General features: G+C 43.6%; 1 protein-coding gene and 1 long non-coding RNA gene across 4 annotated transcripts in view; one reads left to right on the top strand and one right to left on the bottom strand.

The window, feature by feature from the left end:
• HK1 (hexokinase 1) overlaps window positions 1-16,517 on the bottom strand; it is a 120,317-nt gene that overhangs the window by 73,946 nt on the left and 29,854 nt on the right. For all 3 annotated transcript variants that reach the window (XM_077894801.1, XM_077894803.1, XM_077894802.1), the window contains 2 exons: window positions 11,564-11,660; window positions 7,996-8,043 (listed from right to left, as the gene is read on the bottom strand). In XM_077894801.1, coding sequence (XP_077750927.1) covers window positions 7,996-8,043; window positions 11,564-11,590 — 75 coding nt within the window. In that variant the 5' untranslated portion in view covers window positions 11,591-11,660. The remainder of the gene's footprint in view (window positions 1-7,995; window positions 8,044-11,563; window positions 11,661-16,517) is intronic.
• Window positions 10,153-16,167, top strand: LOC144312295 (uncharacterized). The gene is made up of 2 exons (XR_013377786.1): window positions 10,153-10,347; window positions 15,540-16,167. It is a non-coding gene; the product is annotated as an uncharacterized LOC144312295 (long non-coding RNA).

Below are 16,517 nucleotides of genomic sequence, written 5' to 3'. Positions count from 1 at the left end.
GGAAAAGAGTGGTCCAGGTAGGACCATCTCCCTATCAGCCAAGCTGAAAACCTGAGCATTATCCTTGAGGTTTTTCCCTTCCAAATGCCCTGCATCTAATCTGTCACCAAACCCTACTGAGTCTCCCCATATATGTGCCTCAAGAACAAAGCAAAACACCCACCTAAGAATTCTCTCGAATCCATCCTCTCATCCCCATTCCTTCTGCTAGAACAGGCCTGTAGTGCATTGTATGGTGCCCTATAAAAGATATGCCCTAATCCCCACAACCTGTGTTTGTGACCCTATTTGAAAAAAAGGGGGGGGGTGGTTCTTGGGGCACCTGGGAGGCTCAGTGGTTGAGCATCTGCCTTTGGCTTGGGTCATGATCCTGGGGTCCTGGGATTGAGTCCTGCATCAGGGTCCCCACAGGGAGCCTGCTTCTCCCTCTGCCTTATGTCTCTGCCTCTCTCTGACTCTCTCATGAATAAATAAATAAACTCTTAAAAAGTGAATAAAAAGGATCTTCGTATATGTAATTACTTTAGGGATCTTGAGATAAGATCTTCCTGGATGGGATCTCCCTGGCGCACCTTAAATCCAATGACCTTCCTGATAAGAGGCAGATGAGAAGATAGTGGGGAAAAAAGAATTGCCTGTGAAGGCAGAGGCAGAGACATGAGGGGGTTCTGCAGCCACAAACCAAGGAGCACCGGGAGCCACCAAAAGTGAAAGAGGCAAGGAAGGATCCTCCCCCTAGAGCCACTGGAGGGAGCCCCGCCCTGCTGACCCCTTGATTTCAGACTTCTGGCCTACAGAACTGCTAGATAATAAATTTCTGTTATTTTAAACCACTAAGTTTGTGCCAATTTGCTATTGCAGCTCTACAAAATGAATACAAAGCCCTTAGTGATACCAACTCTCTCCAACCAGGCTAAGGAACTGATCTGTTCAGAATCAAAAATGTTTAGCAAAAATGTTTTGCTCACATATCTCCACGATCTGTACATTTACTCATAACTATCAATGCATACTATGGCACTAATGTATTATTTGTATTATAAAACATACCTAAAACATAGACATGAAAACAGATGAGACCAATGGGAGTGTCAAATGACACCACTTTGGAACTGTTTGACTCTTCTTAATGAAGTTTAATATAGGGGTGCCTGGGTGGCACAGTTGGGCATCCAACTCTAGGTTTTGGCTTAGTTCGTGACCTCCAGGTCATGAGACGGAGCCCCACGTAGGACTCCACACTTAGCATGGAGTCTGCTCGGGATTCTCTCTCTCCATCTCCCCCTGTCTGCCCTCAACCCCCACTCATACATACACACGCACACACACACACACACACACACACACACTCTCTCTCTCTCTCTCTCTAATAAATAAATAAATCTTTTTAAAAAGGTTTAATATATACTGACCACATGACCCAGCTATTCCATTCCTGGATATTTACCCAAGAGAAATTAAAGCATTTGTCCATACAAGGATTTGTACACAAATGTTCTCAGCACTTTATAGCCCAAACTAGAAACAACCTAAATGTCCATGAGCAGGTGAGCAGATTAAAAAACCGTACTATATCTATACATACTTCAAAGTTCTCAGTATAAAAAATGGAATGATGTCTTTTTCTCCCTTTGGTAACAGTTTTACTGAAATATAATCCATATATCATATAATTTGCCTATTTAAAGTGTAGTTTCATGATTTTTAATACAATTGCAGGGTGGTAACATCATCACTTCAGTCATTTTTAGAGAATTTTCATTATCTCAAAAAGAAACCTTGTACCCATTAGCTGTCACCTCCCAAACTCCTGTGCTCCCCAACCTCAGGCAACCACTAACCTATTTTCTGTCTACAGATGTGCCTGTTCTGGATGTTTCATATAAATGGAATCATACAATATGTGATCTTTGGTGAATGGCTTCTTTCACTTAGCATATTTTTAAGGTTCATTCATGTTGTAGTACATATCTGAACTTCAGTCCTTTTTACTTCTGAATAAGATCCCATTGTGTGGATACATCACCTTTGTTTATCCGATCATCAGTTGACTGATCTTTGGTTGTTTCCACTTTGGGGTTGTATTAATTTAGTAGGGTTGCCATAAAATATTACATACTGTCTTAAACAACAGAAATGTATTTTTTTTCACAATTCTAGAGGCTAGAAGCCCAAGATCAAGGTGTTGGCAGGTTTACCTTCTTCTAAGGACTCTTTCCTTAGCACGCAGAATCCCCCTTCCTCACATAGTCTCCCTCCCTGTGTGTACACATCCAGGATGTCTCTCTGTGTGTCCAAATTTCCTCTTCTTGAAAAGATGTCATTCAAACTGGAATGGGCGGGGGACACCCGGGTGCCTCAGTGGTTGAGTGTCTGCCTTCAGCTCAGGGTGTGATCTTGGGGTCCAGGATCAAGTCTCACATTGGGCTTCTTGCAGGGAGCCTGCTTCTCCCTCTGCCTATGTCTCTGCCTCTCTCTGTGTGTCTCTCATGAATAAATAAATAAAATCTTTTTTAAAAACCCACCAAAATGGAATAGGGCCCATTCTAAAGACCTCACTTTTAATTAATTAACTCTTTAAAGACCCCATCTCCAAATGTGATTACATTCTGAAGTACTGGGGGTTAAAATTTCAACATATGAATTTGGTAGGGGAGGGGCACAATTCAGCCCATAACAGATATCATATTAAGAAACTACTGCCAAGGGATCCCTGGGTGGCGCAGCAGTTTGGCGCCTGCCTTTGGCCCAGGGCGTGATCCTGGAGACCCAGGATCGAATCCCACGTCGGGCTCCCGGTGCATGGAGCCTGCTTCTCCCTCTGCCTGTGTCTCTGCCTCTCTCTCTCTCTGTGACTATCATAAATAAATAAAAAAAAAAAAAAAAAAAAGAAACTACTGCCAAATCCAAAGTCACAAAGATTCATACCTATGTTTTCTTCTAAGAGTTTTATAATTTGAGCTATTGAATATTGGGAATTAATTTTTGTATATAGTATGAGGTAGGGATTTAATTTGACTCTTTTGCATGTGGATATTCAATTGTCACAGCATTGTTTGTTGAAGATAGTTCTTACCCCATTGAATTGTTTTCATACCCCTGTGAAAACCAAATGACTTTAAATGTATGAGTTTATCTCTGGACTCTCAATTCTATTCCATAGATCTATAGGTCTATCTTTTTCTTCCCCTTTTTTTAATAAATTTATTTTTTATTGTTCAATTTGCCAACATATAGAATAACACCCAGTGCTCATCCCGTCAAGTGCCCACCTCAGTACCTGTCACCCAGTCACCCCCATCCCCCCCCCACCTCCCCTTCCACCACCCCTAGTTCGTTTCCCAGAGTTAGGAGTCTTTCATGTTCTGTCTCCCTTTCTGATATTTCCCACTCATTTTTTTTCTCCTTTCCCCTTTATTCCCTTTCACTATTTTTTATATTCCCCAAATGAATGAGACCATATAATGTTTGTCCTCCTCTGATTGACTTCTTTCACTCAGCATAATACCCTCCAGTTCCATCCACGTCGAAGCAAATGGTGGGTATTTGTCGTTTCTAATTGCTGAGTAATATTCCATTGTATACATAGACCACATCTTCTTTATCCATTCATCTTTCGATGGACACCAAGGCTCCTTCCACAGTTTGGCTATTGTGGACATTGCTGCTAGAAACATCGGGGGGCAGGTGTCCTGGCATTTCATTGCATCTGAATCTTTGGGGTAAATCCCCAGCAGTGCAATTGCTGGGTCGTAGGGCAGATCTATTTTTAACTCTTTGAGGAACCTCCACACAGTTGTTTTTTTTTTAAGAGTTTATTTATTTATTCATAGAGATGCAGAGAGAGAGAGTAGCAGACACACCGGCAGAGGGAGAAGCAGGCTCCATGTAGAGAGCCTGACGTGGGACTCGATCCAGGGCTCCAGGATCACACCCTGGGCTGCAGGCTGCGCTAAACCGCTGCGCCACCGGGGCTGCCCTCCACACAGTTTTCCAGAGTGGCTGCACCAGTTCACATTCCCACCAACAGTGCAGGAGGGTTCCCCTTTCTCCACATCCTCTCCAACATTTGTGGTTTCCTGCTTTGTTAATTTTCCCCATTCTCACTGGTGTGAGTGGTATCTCATTGTGGTTTTGATTTGTATTTCCCTGATGGCGAGTGATGCGGAGCATTTCCTCATGTGCTTGTTGGCCATGTCTATGTCTTCCTCTGTGAGATGTCTGTTCATGTCTTTTGCCCATTTCATGATTGGATTGTTTGTTTCTTTGGTGTTGAGTTTAATAAGTTCTTTATAGATCTTGGAAACTAGCCCTTTGTCTGATACATCATTTGCAAATATCTTCTCCCATTCTGTAGGTTGTCTTTGAGTTTTGTTGACTGTATCTTTTGCTGTGCAAAAGCTTCTTATCTTGATGAAGTCCCAATAGTTCATTTTTGCTTTTGTTTCTCTTGCCTTCATGGATGAATCTTGCAAGAAGTTACTGTGGCCAAGTTCAAAAAGGGTGTTGCCTATGTTCTCCTCTAGGATTTTGATGGAATCTTGTCTCACATTAAGATCTTTCATCCATTTTGAGTTTATCTTTGTGTATGGTGCAAGAGAGTAGTCTAGTTTCATTCTTCTGCATGTGGATGTCCAATTTTACCAGCACCATATATTGAAGAGACTGTCTTTTATCCAGTGGATAGTCTTTCCTCCTTTGTTGAATATTAGTTGCCCATAAAGTTCAGGGTCCACTTCTGGGTTCTCTATTCTGTTCCACTGATCTATGTGTCTGTTTTTTGTGCCAGTACCACACTGTCTTGATGACCACAGCTTTGTAGTACAACCTGAAATCTGGCATTGTGATGCCCCCAGTTATGGTTTTCTTTTTTAAAATTCCCCTGGCTATTCGGGATCTTTTCTGATTCCACACAAATCTTAAAATAATTTGTTCCAACTCTCTGAAGAACGTCCATGGTATTTTGATAGGGATTGCATTAAACGTGTATATTGCCCTGGGTAACATTGACATTTTCACAATATTAATTCTTCCAATCCATGAGCATGGAATATTTTTCCATCTCTTTGTGTCTTCTATAGGTCTATCTTTATGCCAGTGCCATGCTGTAGCTTTATAAATTTTGAAAACAGGAAATGTGAATTCCTTGACTTTCTTATTATTTAAGATGTTTTGGCTAATCTGAGTACCTTCCATTGCCATATAAATTTTAGAATTGGCATGTTAACTCCTGCAAAGAAGCCACCTGGAATTTTTAACAGGGATTGTGTTGACTCTATAGATCAATTTGGGGAGTATTGCCATCTTAATATTAAGTCTTACAATCCATGGACATGAACTATCTTTCCGTTTATTTAGATCTTCTTCTATTTCTTTCATCAATATTTTATAGTTTTCAGAGTATAAGTCTTGGACTTCATTTAAGTTTATTCCTAAGTGTTTTGTTCTTTTTTTTTTTTTTTGTGCTATTAGACATGAAACTATTTCCTGGATTTCATTTTTGGATTGTTCATTGTGAATGTATAGAAGTACAATTGATTTTCACATATCGATTTTGTATCCTATAACCTTGCTGAATGTGTTTATTCTAATAGTGTGTGTGTGTGTGTGTGCCTTAGGATTGTCTATATACAAGATCATGTAGGATGAACTTGATACACACAGCAATATGAAAATATTGAAGCCAGGCACAAAAGAACACACATGTATAATGACACTTATATGACATACAAGAACAGGAAAACTAACCTATGGTGATAGAAGTCAGAACAATGATAACCTCAGGACAGGGGATGGGAAAGTAGTAAATGGATAGGGACATGAGATTTTGGGTGGTGATGGAAATGTTCTATATCTTGAACTGTGTTCTATACACATGTTCAGATTTCTCAAACTGACAGGATGTATGCATTTGACTGCTAATAAATTCTACTTCAATTATAAAGAGACATAAAGATGAGATAAACTATTTTAAAGTGTGGTGGCCTAATAGTATCATTAACTAATTATCTTAGGCCTCTCTATACATAAGGATTAGCTTATCATTAGTGATATACAGAATAAAGCCAGAATTCAAATAGTCTAGTCTGTTTTGTTTCTCTGACTGCTCAAATATAAATCTAATCAGATCTTTTATTTCTTTTAACCTCAAGATGTGGCTGATAAGCAGCTGGTACCAGGGATAGGAAATGAGTCAGCACTCTTCTCATTGTTCATTAGCTCTTTTTTTTTTTTTTTTTTTTTTTTTTTTTTAGTAATATCTACATCCAACATGGGGCTCAAACCCAAGACCCAAAGATCAAGAGTCACTTTCCCTTCTAGCTGAGCCAACCAGGTGCCTCCATTATTCATTAGTGTTAATCCACAGTTTCTATGCAGAAATCTTTCTAAGCCACTTGCTTATTTTGTGAGGGTCAGCCTACTTAAAGCCAGATATGATGTATGAAACTACTTCAACCAGGCAGTCATAAGGCAGTAATGCCTTGTGATATGCTAAAAATGGCCCTGGAAACAAAGGAGCCATGTTCCTCCCCCTTTTTATTGAGAGACCCTGAGTACAAAATCATACAAGTACCAATCTGGAAGACTCACCAAGGAAAGCTACCAGTGCTGATTGAGCTTTTAAAAATTGTTAGCAATGGAACTTGTAAAACTTTCTTCCCACTCCAAGGTGGATCATCTGGCACACACATCACCTCTGGAGATCTTTCTACATGCATCCCCACTATCTCCTGACTGGTACCCTGGAAGCTCAAGGCTCATGCTCCTTGCTGGTGTCAGAACACAATTTAATCACATGACTCTTCAGCCTAAAGATCTTTTGGGCCCCCTCAACAGACCAATAGACCGTAACCGACATCTAGTCCCAGCCCCACCCAACTCCATCAGCCTCCCTTCCCGCCTTCCCCACCAGCTCCACAGCAGGAAGCCTCCCAGGCTCTTTCCATCCTCACAGGCTCTGCCTTTGCCCTTGCTGCCACCTCTGCCTGGAATGTCCCTCCTGGCCTGTAGATTCCTTCTTCTGCTACATGACCCATGCCAACCTCACCTCCTCTATCCAACCTTCCTTCTCTCCCCAAGACAGGGTGGACCCCTCCCTCATCTGGCTTTTAAGGCATGTGTCACCCTGTGTTGTAACTTTTTCCTTTTTAGTACGTTGAGCTTCAGTTCTCAGCCCTACATCCTCAAATGCTGGAGTCTCTTATTCACTTTTGTAAGAACAAGAATATGGTTGTTCGATCAGTGGAATAAGAAGCAGGGCAGAGATGGCTGCTATGAATCCAGACCCAGCCTTGGACCTCAGCTGGGACTAGATAAGGGGACCAGATGCAGGAGAAATCAAAAGTTACTGTACTTTTCTCCCAGCAAGCTGGCTCTCTAAAGCCCCCGCCTCACCACCTTCACATGAAGCAATCCACCCCAAAATGCAATTTTCCAGGCACAGTAAAGTGCCTGCTTGGGGAGTGAGAGGGAAGGTGGGGGGCCATCACAGATAACACAGACAATTCTCTGATTTGGAAGCATATGGGATAGGTCAACAGGAAAGATCTGAAACTTGCCCATGTTCCAGTGCAGAGGACATGGATACCAAGTGCCTGGCATGTCAGATTCTGCACACCAGAAAAGACAAGCGAGGGAATAGACCCTTCCATTCCCTCTCCCAGAACCCCTCCCACAGTCATTAGGCCATATGGCTCCAGGGCAGGAAGGTCCTATGTTTAGCTCTGACACTTAGCATTTTGCTCCCAAGCAAGGGCTAAGAGAGGAGAGCGTAGTGACAAAGGCATCCTTATAAAGCACCTGCCCTATGGGGTGGGCTGGGCCTGGGTAGGAACAACTTAGAAGTAAAAGCTCTTCCTCCCCTGGGAATCCACCATAAGGCTGCTTGGCTCACTGAAGCCATGATCAGAATTCCCAAATGGAATTGCCACACGCTATCCCTCTTTTACAGAAAAGGTTACAGAAGGAGATGGAAAGAACATTTAGGTTTCTTACCTTAACTTCAGTAAGCGAGGGCTTGATTGGCCTCTCAGATGCTTCACTCTTAAAAAAAGACAGGACAAAATAAGCTGTGACAAAGGCATCTTAGCAACTTGTATTCACAGCGTATTGATGCTTATAACTAATCAATCTTGTTTAAAAAGCAACAGTAACTACAAGTAACCCTGAAATCACTGGCTACATTCTGACATGATTAATGAGTCTCTGGATGAAATGCAGCAGAGCTCAGAAATGTCTTATTCATGAATTTATTCACATCAACATTGATTAGGTGCTTACCAAGGTACAGGTACTGTGCTAGGAAGTGAGGGTTCAAAGACGACAAACAGCAGTGGCTCTTCCTACAGGGAGTCCACAGCCCACCAGAGTAGACAGATGTGCCAATCAATCATGACTTTCATGACTGAGCCACTAGAGAGGCATGTAGGGAGACTGTGGAAACACAGGGCTCTGTCCTTGCTGAGCCACTGGCCACACTGTGTCCCGAAGATTGCAGGATGCAATACTTCCCAGATGAACATGGAGGGAACATGGTTGTCAAGTAGCAACCAGCTGGATGGGCTAGCATCCTGCCTTCCCATAACCCTCTTATAACTTTACATGCCTCATAGATTTTGGAAGTTGCTGCCAGTCACGAGAGAGGCCCATATAGATCTCTTCATGATGGCAGCTGGAGGGAGAAGGAAGGTTTAATACATTGCACAAAAGAGCCAAAATGGTTCTCCTTCTTGTAAGCATACTCTTTGGTGTCTCCTCCCACGGGGACTCTGGGTTTGACTGTGTGACTTGCTTTAGCCAGTAGGACAATAACAACAGGATACAAGCAGACCCTTCAAAAATGCTAGTGCTGGGGCCTGCCATCTCTTGCTGCTCTTGGGACTCTTACAACCACTTCTTGGTGGGTGAGGAGGGAGGGAACCAGGAGTGATAAAACACAAGAGGCAATCCCACTTTATAAGGAAAGAGACTGAGGTTTCTAGAAGGTTGGATAGTGGCCCACAGACATGTAGCCAGTCTGTATAAGAATCAGGGGTAACCCATGGATCCTTCCTGAAGGGCAGAGATCATCTTTTCAGCACTTCTTGTCCTGCCTCACACAGGGTAGGTGCTTAATAAATGTTTGTTGTTCGTGAAGTGAGAAACCATGCCCTCTTCTGAGTAGGCTGCTCTTCAAAGAAGCTCTACAGAAATCATGGCCCTAGGGAAGCAAGAAAAGGTATCCCAAAGACAACCCAAGTGACCAGGACAATCTCAGCAAGTTTTTTTTTTTTTTTTTTAAATTTTTATTTATTTATGATAGTCACAGAGAGAGAAAGAGAGAGAGGCAGAGACATAGGCAGAGGGAGAAGCAGGCTCCATGCACCGGAAGCCCGATGTGGGATTCGATCCCGGGTCTCCAGGATCGCGCCCTGGGCCAAAGGCAGGCGCCAAACCGCTGCGCCACCCAGGGATCCCTCAGCAAGTTTTTCATGTGGACAAAAACCAAAGTCTAGGCTTTATGCTGATATCCCATGAAAGCAAGCTTGCTGCTGAAAGGCACTCTAATGAAGCCTTACAGATATTTATAGGCCTTCAGGAGAGTTAAGAGTAAGGAAACAATAAAAAAAATACTGTCTGTAGCTTGGAACAGCCTAAGGAGCCAAGGAGAAAGTAACTGAATGGACCACATGATTTTGGGTCCATTAGACTAAGAGTGGGAATCCAATATCCAGAGCACACCATTTCTAAGTTTGGAACATCTCAAAATATGAATGTCCTTATGTAATTACAGGTGGAGTCACATGCCTCACCCCCAGCCCTGAGTTTGTCCTGGAGGTAGAAAGAGCACATAGGCTGGGAGTTACAGGGACTTGAGTTCTGTCACTGATAAGTATAAAATTAGGCAAGTAACTTACCTTCCCTATGCCTGGGTTTTCCCATCTGTAAGATGAGAATGATACCTACTTTGTTGGAACTTTGTGAAATTTAAGGAGACTGTGTGAAGTGGCTGGCACAGAGTAGTTGCTCAGTGAATGACACCAGTAAAGATCATAGACTCACGGAGACATAGGGCAATAACTGTGACTCACCGAGGGCCACTTGAGAGAACAAATCGATTTCCAACTCCTGGGTTTCCTGCTTGTGTCTGAGATCCCAGAGCCCATGTTCCTCTCTCCGGACCCCCAAGGACCACAGAGGACCAGCCCGGAGACCCACAGACTGGCCCTGAACTCCAAGTACCAGTGCCCAAGCCTGCTGACTGCCGCGTGGCGCCTGTGACACTGGCTGCTTTGTGTCACCTCTCCAAAGCTGACCTGGCCTGCGTTACTCTCTCAGTAGCATTCTGCCTGGGGCCTTCCAGGCCAGGTAGGGGCACCGAAGGGGACAGTGGGGACCATGAAAGGTGGCAATGACAGCCCAAACAGACCCCCTGATTTGGAGGAGCTCCTCCTTTCCCAGAGCAGGCAAAACTTTTTTTTCACCCCAAGTGTGGAATAAAGGAGAAGGAACAGGCATTGGGGCCCGGGACCCAAGGAGTTTTCAGGTGTGTGTATTTAGTGGCCTCCTGTTCACTCTAACCCAGGGAGGTGTCTTGGATTACAGAGATGAGACTAAGACTGAGAGCCTGAGCTGTCACGGGGGTGTCAGAAGTGGGGTGCAATTCAGTTCTCTCAAAGCCCCGTGAGGTAGGAAGGATATTTCTGGGCTGGACCATAGGGATCCCCTCAGAGGTAATGAAGGGGGCTTTTCGAGCCAGGCCTGTAGGACTGGGGACCATTGCCCACCCACCTCACATGGAGAGGAAAGCAACTCCTTGGCCTTGTGTTCCCTCCTCCCCACTCCTCCCCACTACCTGGGAACGAATTTCCCCCACCCACAGACTGAGCTGGAAGTCTTCACGAGGCAGGCAGGCCAGGTGACAGGAGGGGTTGACAGGCTGCTCTGAGAGAATCCTCTCCCTGGTGCACACCTCAAGTCCCAGCCCCGGGTTTGTCACTGGGCTTAATCCCGACTGTACCTCATTTCCCCAAACTGTTAAAGGGGATCCTGTGTAGTCCTTGCTATGGTGTAACCATCTGCAGATTAGGTTACTAAAAATGAACCAGCTACTCAGAAGAACATAATTTGTCCCATAAACATTTTCCAGGGTTTGTTCCAACACCCAGGGGAGAAGTAAAGCTCTCTGTGAGAGGCAAGAATGGGCTTCTGCTTTTACACGGCCATATACAATCTGGCCAGGGAAGACTTCACCTAGAAAAAGCCACATTCCTGTGTTCAACACATGTTCATGACTTTGTAGCAAAAGGACCTAAGAAGTGATTAATCCACTTAGGGGTGACACAAATGACCCTCTGGGCTCTCCTTGCCAGGACCTATCTGACCCCGGGGGTAAAATTAAACTGCAAAGAGAGCCAGAGGACGGATCTGTGGGCCTCCTGCCTCACCCCACAACACGTGTCTGCCGAGCTCTGGGTCTCCCTCCGAGACAACGGACCCCAAGTAATCTCCCACGGGAGAAGGGTGGGCAGGCAGTGGTGCCTGTGACCACGTGAAGTCAGAAAAGAGCAAGGGGAGGACTTACGCATCCTTGTTGGCAAGTCTGCCCCATGGTTGGGAGGACGCCCTCTGTGCCTGGGTTCTTTCTTCTCTTCTGCTTTTAGCAGTCGGGGCTGGGAGGCCTGGAGAAAAGCAAAGCCCAAAGGAGGAAGAGTGAGGGGCTCATTAACCTCATTCCTCTCCTTTACAAGTTGGGAAGCTGAACACCCCAATACTGAAGACCAGGTTAGCAAACAGGCCTCTGTTTCTAGAAGGATCTGTAATCCCAAGTAAAATGTCTAAGGTTTCTGGCAGGATATTATTCTAGAAGGAATCTCCTGGAACCCAGTCTGCAGGTGGTGCCTCGTTAACCTACTACAGCCTCCTCTGCTTACAAAGAGGTCCAAAAATAGGGTCTTGCTTCAAGGAGGAAATCCAACAGAAATGGAAATTAGCCAAGATAGCCTCAAAAAGTCCAAAATTTGGAAGTGTGACCTTCACCAGAGTCATTCTTTTCGCCTAATTTAACCAGGGTAGGGTGTAGCTCTGGGTAAAAATTACTTCTCTAATTATAAAAGCAATGCGCACACCTCACAAAAAAAAAGTCATGAAATACAGGCAAGTAGTTTAAAAATTGAAATGATCTTTACTCATTACAGAAATAAGTTCTAGGGCAGCGCCGGTGGCGCAGCGGTTTGGCACCGCCTGCAGCCTGGGGTGTGATCCTGGAGACCCAGGATTGAGTCCCACGTAGGGCTCCCTGCATGGAGCCTGCTTCTCCCTCTGCCTGTGTCTCTGCCTCTCTCTCTCTGTCTATGAATAAATAAAATCTTTAAAAAAGAAAGAAAGAAAGAAGTTCTATTAACATTTTGGTCTAGGGGATCCCTGGGTGGCGCAGCGGTTTGGCGCCTGCCTTTGGCCCAGGGCGTGATCCTGGAGACCCGGGATCGAGTCCCACGTTGGGCTCCCGGTGCCTGGAGCCTGCTTCTCCCTCTGCCTGTGTCTCTGCCTCTCTCTCTGTATGACTATCATAAATAAATAATAAAAAAAATTAAAAAAAAAAACATTTTGGTCTATATCCTCCCTTATATTTTTCTCCAGATAACTACACACCAGTAACACCACCAAAATGGAACCATGCTCTTATACTTTTTTTTTTTTTAAGATTTATTTATTTATTCATGAGAGACACACAGAGAGAGAGAATCAGAGACACAAGCAGAGAGAGAAGCAGGCTCCCCGCAGGGAGCTAGATATGGGGACTTGCTCCGGATCCCAGGATCATGCCCTGAGCCAAAGGTAGACCCTCAACCGCTAAGCCACCCAGGCGTTCCACTCATGTTCTTTTTAAATCTACTTTTTTCATGGAATAATACACTATGAAAATCTTTTCATGTCAATTAATAAAGATCTTTTTTTTTTTTTTTTTTTTTACTGGTTACACTGGGTAGAGATCTTATAGTTCGTATTCCGAAAGGCTTACTGAAGAATGATAATTCAATAAGTGTCAGATGTCCTACGCCAACATTCATAGCAATTTTATTCAGTCTCTACCATATACTGAGCAGCTTAGAAATATTAATGTGATTTGCCTACCAATTAGTGTGCTGCAGCAAATGCAAAAACTTCCTTACTATTTAAGGTCTTTTCAGTTCAAAGAGGGTAAGCCAAGAGTCCAGGCTTCTAAACATTGACGTAACACTGGGCCCCCAGCCACTGGATCCCAGTGGCTCAGTGTTGATGAATTCTGCTAGAGCTGGCGTTGGTGGGATATCTGGTGCCCCCAACATCCCAAACACTCTGTGGCCCAGCTCAGAAGCATAAACAAAATTTGTGGGGGTTTCTTTGTTATTTGTTTATATAAACAAAATTCTATTAATTTATTTTTTTTAAGATTTTATTTATTTATTTGACACAGCACGGAGCACAAGCAGAGGGGAGCAGCAGAGAGAGAGGGAGAAGTAGGCTCCCCACGCCCACTGAGCAGGGAGCCCAACATGGGGCTCCATCCCAGAACCCTGAGATTATGAACTGAGCTGAGGGCAGGTGCTTAACCGATTGAGCCACCCAGGTGCACCCAAAATTTAATTTAAAGCTCATACTTCATTCCTTCATCCTGAATATTTCTCAGGGTGAAAAGACACACACAGAACTTGGCTGTCATATGTTCTTCAGTGAACTTGGAAATATCTGTACTTGTCTTATATTTACTTACTTTTAGCCCCCCTCTCCTACTGGAGGATAAACTCCCAGGATACAGGGACTTTGTATGTCCCCCCGTGTTGACACACAGTAAGTGTGAAACCAGCGTTGAGGTCAGGCTGCTTGGTTTGAAGCCCTACACAGACATGTAATAGCTTTGACTCTGGAAGAGTTACTTAAACTACCTGAGCCTCAATTTGCTTGTAAAATGGGGACATTAACAGTAATAACAGAGCTGCATGGGAATGTGAGATATGTGCATGTAAATAGAGCACTTAGAATCCTGCTTTACAACTAGCAAATATTCAATATATATGTTATTATTGTTGATTGATAAGCAATTTACACAAATTCACAACAGTTGTGAAAGCAAAAAGGAGCCATAAATGGCTTATAATTGAGACATAGCCTATTTAGGGGGTTGGTTTAAAGCAGTGAGTCCAGGGGCACCTGGGTGGCTCAGTCAGTTAAGCACCTGCCTTTGGCTCAGGTTATGATCTCAGGGTCCCGGGATGGAGTGCTACAGTGGGGCTCCCTGCTCAGTGGGGAGTCTGCTTCTCCCTCTCCTCCCTGCTCATGCTCTCTTGCTATCTCTGTCTCTCTCTCAAAACAAATAAATAAAATCTTTAAAAAAAAGAAGAAAGCAGTGAGTCCAGAGGGACAGTACAAGACAATTTGTTGGGGTGACATAAGACAGTATCAGAACTTTTATTTATGATAATATTTTTTTAATTGATATAATTCATATATCAAAATATTCACCTTTTAGACTATATGTAATTCAATGTCTTTTTAAGGATATTCACAAGGTTATACAATTATCACTACTATCAAATTCCAGAACATGTCCATCACCCCAAAAAGAAACTCTGTCCCCATCAGTAGCCACTTCCCACTCCCTCCTCCCCCCATGGCCCGGCAACAGCTAATCTACTTTCTTTCTGTGTGGATTTGTCTATTCTGGACATTTCATGTATGTGGAATCACCAATGTATAAATCCAAAAATAATGAAGATACATGTGTGGGGGAATGTGTCTGCAGAAATATTTTACTGATAGAGTGCAGGACCGAAAAGGTTTGGAGAACCTGGCCGAGATTGTAAAGCCTTCTTGGTTTTGTCCACAGCTCTTCTGACCTGACAAGAGGTCATAGACTTCAACAACTTGTGCTAATTAAAACCCAATACCTAATACAGGCCAAAGCAGAATGTGACCTGAAGATAATATACACTTTGCTTTATAATTTATGATTTGTGTTTATAAAAGATATTCCCTGGAACCCCTGGGTGACTCAGTCAGTTAAGCATCTGTCTTCGGCTCAGGTCACGATCCTGAGGTCCTGGGATGGAACCCCACATCGGGCTTCCTGCTAAGCGAGGAGTCTGCTTCTCCTTCTCCGTCTTCCCTTCCAGCTCACTTGTACTCTCTCTCTCGCTCTGCTCTCTCTCTCAAATAAACAAATAAAATCTTATTAAAAATCAATAAAAAATTTAAAAGATGTTTCTCTAATTATGCTTATAATAGGCTAACAGGTAAAATAGTAATGTAGCCTGGGACCTGGGTTCTCATCCTTACTCTGCCACTTACTGAATTTCTCTGAGCTTGTTTCCTTGTCTGTAAAATGAGGAAGGTAATAGGTGAGAATCAATAACTTTTTTTCCTTTTGCATTAGAATTTGGCCTTAGGTTAATGCTCTAGTTCCACTCTCCCAGTTACCTGTCACCAGCTAGCTCCCCAGGTCTGACCTTTGTAGTTTACCTGCTTGTACTCATCAACATTTTTCCTTAAAGCTCTTCTTTCCATCTTATCTTTTAACTCAGGAAAAGACCCTTCATGCAGAGCATCCCCACTGGAAACTGAAACTACCCTTCAAGCAATAATGAGCGCCCTGAAAGAAAGCTCAGTCCACTTTGGACTCACACCTACATGGATGGGTCATGGGGCAACCTGTGCGCTGACCAACAGTCAACCCTACCTCATTGTTTTTTGTTTTTTTTTTTAAGATTTTATTTACTTATTTGATGGAGAAAGAGAGCACAAGTGGGGGGAGCAGCAGAGAAACAGGAAGAAGCAGACTCCCCACTGAGCAGGGAGCCCAATGTGGAACTTAGTCCCAGGACCCCAAGATCATGACCCGAGCTGAAGACAGATGCTTCACTGACTGAGCCACCTAGGCACCCAACTCTACCTCATTGTGATACTAAAATCTCCACCCAAGGAGGAGCACAAGCCTTATTTATGTAACTTACAATGTACGTCTAGGCATGTTTCCTTGAGGTGCATGTGTGACTTTATGCCCACCTCCACATGCAATGACAAGGCTCCCTTTCTAAATATTCATCCTGACCCTGAATTAAAAAAAAAAATCATCCTTGTTCACAGCTTTGGAAATTATTCCCTGTGGTTTCCTTATTTGTTGCAAATAAAGTTTCTTTTGTGTGACAACTCCACCTGGTGTAAGTTCTATCTGTGACTCACCAAGGAGGGAACTCATGTTGGTTCAGTTACAGTTAAGGATAGAATATCAACTATGTTATGAGTAACACTTCTCTTTTTTTTAAAGACATATTTGAGAGATGAGATGCCTGTGTGGCTCAGCGGTTGAGCATCTACCTTCGGCTCAGGACGTAATCCCGGAGTCCCGGGATCGAGTCCCATATCGGGCACCTTGCATGGAGCCTGCTTCTCCTGTCTCTGCCTCTCTCTGTGTCTCTCATGAATAAGTAAATAAAATCTTAAAAAAAAAAGAAATAAAAGATTTATCTGAGAGAGAGCACTTGGGTTGAGGGGTGTGCAGA

The sequence above is a fragment of the Canis aureus genome, chromosome 4 (assembly GCF_053574225.1).
Source record: "Canis aureus isolate CA01 chromosome 4, VMU_Caureus_v.1.0, whole genome shotgun sequence".
Classification (NCBI taxonomy): domain Eukaryota; kingdom Metazoa; phylum Chordata; class Mammalia; order Carnivora; family Canidae; genus Canis; species Canis aureus.
Note: the sequence above shows the minus strand (reverse complement) of the source record. Positions and strands in the feature narration are given on the sequence as shown.